Source organism: Aplysia californica, unplaced genomic scaffold (assembly GCF_000002075.1).
Source record: "Aplysia californica isolate F4 #8 unplaced genomic scaffold, AplCal3.0 scaffold00729, whole genome shotgun sequence".
Taxonomy (NCBI): Eukaryota; Metazoa; Mollusca; class Gastropoda; order Aplysiida; family Aplysiidae; genus Aplysia; species Aplysia californica.
The window spans coordinates 32,320-35,796 of NW_004797999.1; the positions used below are offsets into that span (position 1 = coordinate 32,320).

The following is a 3,477-nucleotide window of genomic DNA, read 5'->3' on the forward strand; positions in this document are numbered from 1 at the left end:
CCCCTCCCTCTCCACACAGCCACACACACATTCCTCCCCCCACCCCACCAGCAGACACTCTCAATATGAACAAAAAGTGCCACTGTGCCTCCCGAAATACTTCAAGTCCAACCATGGTAAATGAATCTTTACTTTAACCCGCTCGCAAAATAAAATGTTTACACGCAAAGCAAATAGAGACCATGTAAGAAAAAAACAAAACCCCCCAAAAACCAGGATCAGCACACGTCATGATCATGGTTACAAAAGACACCTTGAAATGAGAATGGCTTTACAAAAGCAACACTGTCAAAACTGACTTTTTTTTAAATTTTAAAAAAAAGGTGAAAACCAGTTCTCCTCAGAAAATAAAAACCTTATGTCAGGTGGATTATGGACGGTTGGGGCCGCGTCCAGGGACAATTTTGTTCATTTCATTCATTGAGCATCAACAATCAAAACGGATAAATCCACAACACTATAGCTACAAACAAAATGCTTTCTCACTCTTTCCAAGATAACGAGGTTGTTAAAAAAATACCACAGGAGCAGTCAGCAAAACTGGACAATTGCACGCACTACGTTGTCTTCAAACCTAGCGGGAGCTGATCATCTGATGAGGCATAGTAGAGAATGACAAATAACTCATGATACGTGATAACTGAATGACAATGTCCACAAAAAGGCAGAAACGGTTCTGATGGTTGTGATGATGTTACAGTTTATCAGACGGGACGATATGTTTCACTGGTCAGTTCACAACTCATCCTTGTCCAAATCGTCTAGATCCACGTCGCTTAGATCTATATCCTCTTCCACCTCGAGCTGCAAAGACAGGGGGAAAAAAAAACAATTTTTAATCACAAACATGTCAAAACAACAAAAAAGAACCTGTTTCAGTTTTAGTATGAGTTTTACAGCACTTGCAACACAATAAAGCCGTGTAAGTGCCGGAGACTATAGTTTTAGTAGAGGTTTTAACGGTGCTCGCAACTGCATAAGGTCATATGAGCGCCAGAAGATTAGAGGTGTTACAAGAGAGTAACGAACATTAAAAAGAAGAAGGGGAGATAAGGACGATAGATGTTTGATAGCAAAGAAGAAGCAAACCACACCAAAGCACCCGCCAATTACCCGCAAGAGAGTGTATCTAAAATACAAACTATAGACATTCAAACCTGTCGGTCACTCACTCACTGACAACACCACAGGCATCAAACAAGTACAGCAAGTTTTAGTTTTAGTAAGAGTTTTACGGCACTTGCAACACAATAAGGTCATACAAGCGCTGAAGTACAGAGATGAGTAACAAGAGAGTAAAATACACAAAAAAAGGAAGAAAGATAAGGACAATAGATGTTTGATAGGAAAGAAGAAGCAAACCATACCAAAACACCCGCCAACCATCCACAGCAAGTATTAAAAGAATCCGATTTCCAAGAAGTACAAACAGATCCTCAAACAGATACGGACACCGTCATCAATTACGTTTTGCGGGGAAAAAAGGGCAACAAGAAGCCACAATACTTAGGCGTAACCGTATCCCACACAATGAAAGACAAATCTCCACATACTATCAAAAATAGCTAGTCTGGCAAAACTAAGGGTGTCAAGGTTTAACCCTGTTTCAGCCATACCAGCCTAAACCAGCCTTCCCGTCACGTTGTCATATAGGTTTTTACCGGCTTTCCCACTGTAGAACCATACCGGCTTTTACCAGCCACACACACGCCTTAGAATGGGCTTAGAAATATGAACATTCCACTCTAGATTTAGATGCTGATGTCCTAGGTCTTTGTAGGTGAAATTTCAATTGAAATATGTTGCTTTGATCAAAAGCAAAGGCAAATAAAGAAACCAAAATAGTCAGTTGTTTTGTTGGGGGGTTTTCAAATTTTTCAAATCATCAACACAATTTGAATCATTAAGAAAGCAGACTTCAAGTTGTTATGGCGAGTCTGGGCTGAGAGAGATGATACAACATCCTAGCAGAAAGGCTGAGAAACTCGATAAAAATCTTCCCCCCACAGAAATCAAACTCAAGTCTTTTACACGTGATGCCAAAGCTCCTAACCCCAATATGGGAGGTTCTCCTGGTCGAGAAGTTACGGTATTTGCCTCTCATTCATTAGGTCCCGGGTTCAAATCTAGACAGCGACCAGAAAATTTTCTTCTCTAAAATTCAATCCTTCACTTCCTTTCCTGCTCTCTAACAATGTTCTGTCGTCTGCTTTTGTCACCGCTTTCCTACCAACTAAAAATGTTTAATGTGTCCCACACACTTATATGACCTTATGCAGTTCTGAGCGTCGTAAAACACTTACAAAAATAAATAACTAACTAACTAACCCCTACATCACAGAACGCCAGTTGTCAGTCACAGTGTACAAGAACACAAACTCCCCGAGATACTCGCTATAGCACGTGACCACAACACTCACCACTCCATCTTTTCCATCCCAAGCTTCCACTTTGGCAATTTCCGGCAATTTAGCATTTTTCAGCGGAGACGTGGACCCTTTGCCGTAGGACAGATCGCGGAGGAACTCGTTGATGCCAGTCTCGCCGAAGGAGCCTCTCATCAGAGAGAACTTCATTTTCCTGGAGTTCACAGCTGCCAGCGCCTGAGCAAAAGTGACAAAATTTCCAATAGAGAGAACAACATTAAACCATTTCTTTTCTTTCCTTTCAACTTAGTTTTGGATTTTGTTGCAAGGGTGGGCCATTAGCCCTGCTGGTATCTATAGTGCAGATGGTTCAGGTTCAAATCCTAACGGGAACTTTCTGGAACTTAAGTTGTTTGAGAGGGACATTTTTCAGACAGGCCATCCATTTGTCCTGGTCCCACCGCAAGTGGACGTTAACTTCAAACCTTAGAGAGCTGAAATGTGCATTACACACACACCACATACAATTACCAATTGCTAGTGGATCAAACAAAGATGTCCACTCTTCACAGCAGACCCGCTACAGCATCATCATCATCATCATCATCATCATTATTCTTAGAAAAAAAATATATGATAAAAACAAGCCGTAAAAGTAGGAAAATGATTATTATATTTTAGTCAGAACTGAGAAACAACATGTAAGAATTGTTCTATATCCGGAGCTGTTACCAAGATATCTAAAGAACTGTTTTCGCAAAAAGCTTGACATGTGAAACTCAACATTTTTTTACGTCAAATTTCTCAAAACTAGGAACTGAGCAGATCAAACTTTGTAATTCTGTTTTGGCTTTTTAAAGTTTTAGTACATGGTTTATGGCACTTGCAACATAACAAGGTAAATATAAGTGCCGAAGATTAGAGGTGTTACATGAGAGTAACAAACACAAAATAGGAGGAGAGAGCAGGACGAAAGATGTTTGATAGGAAAGAAGAAGCAAACCACACCAGAGCAACTGCCAACTACTCACTTGTAATTCTGAGGTAGCGACACACACACACACACTCACACACACACACACACACACAGACACACACTCACACACACACA

General features: G+C 40.6%; 1 protein-coding gene across 1 annotated transcript in view; it reads right to left on the reverse strand.

Annotated features, from left to right (window-relative positions):
- Positions 1 to 3,477, reverse strand: part of LOC101856691 (protein disulfide-isomerase A6) — a gene marked incomplete in the record, with an annotated part of 15,550 nt that overhangs the window by 1,199 nt on the left and 10,874 nt on the right. The window contains 2 exon segments of the mRNA XM_005108864.3: positions 44 to 804; positions 2,421 to 2,603. Coding sequence (XP_005108921.1) covers positions 736 to 804; positions 2,421 to 2,603 — 252 coding nt within the window.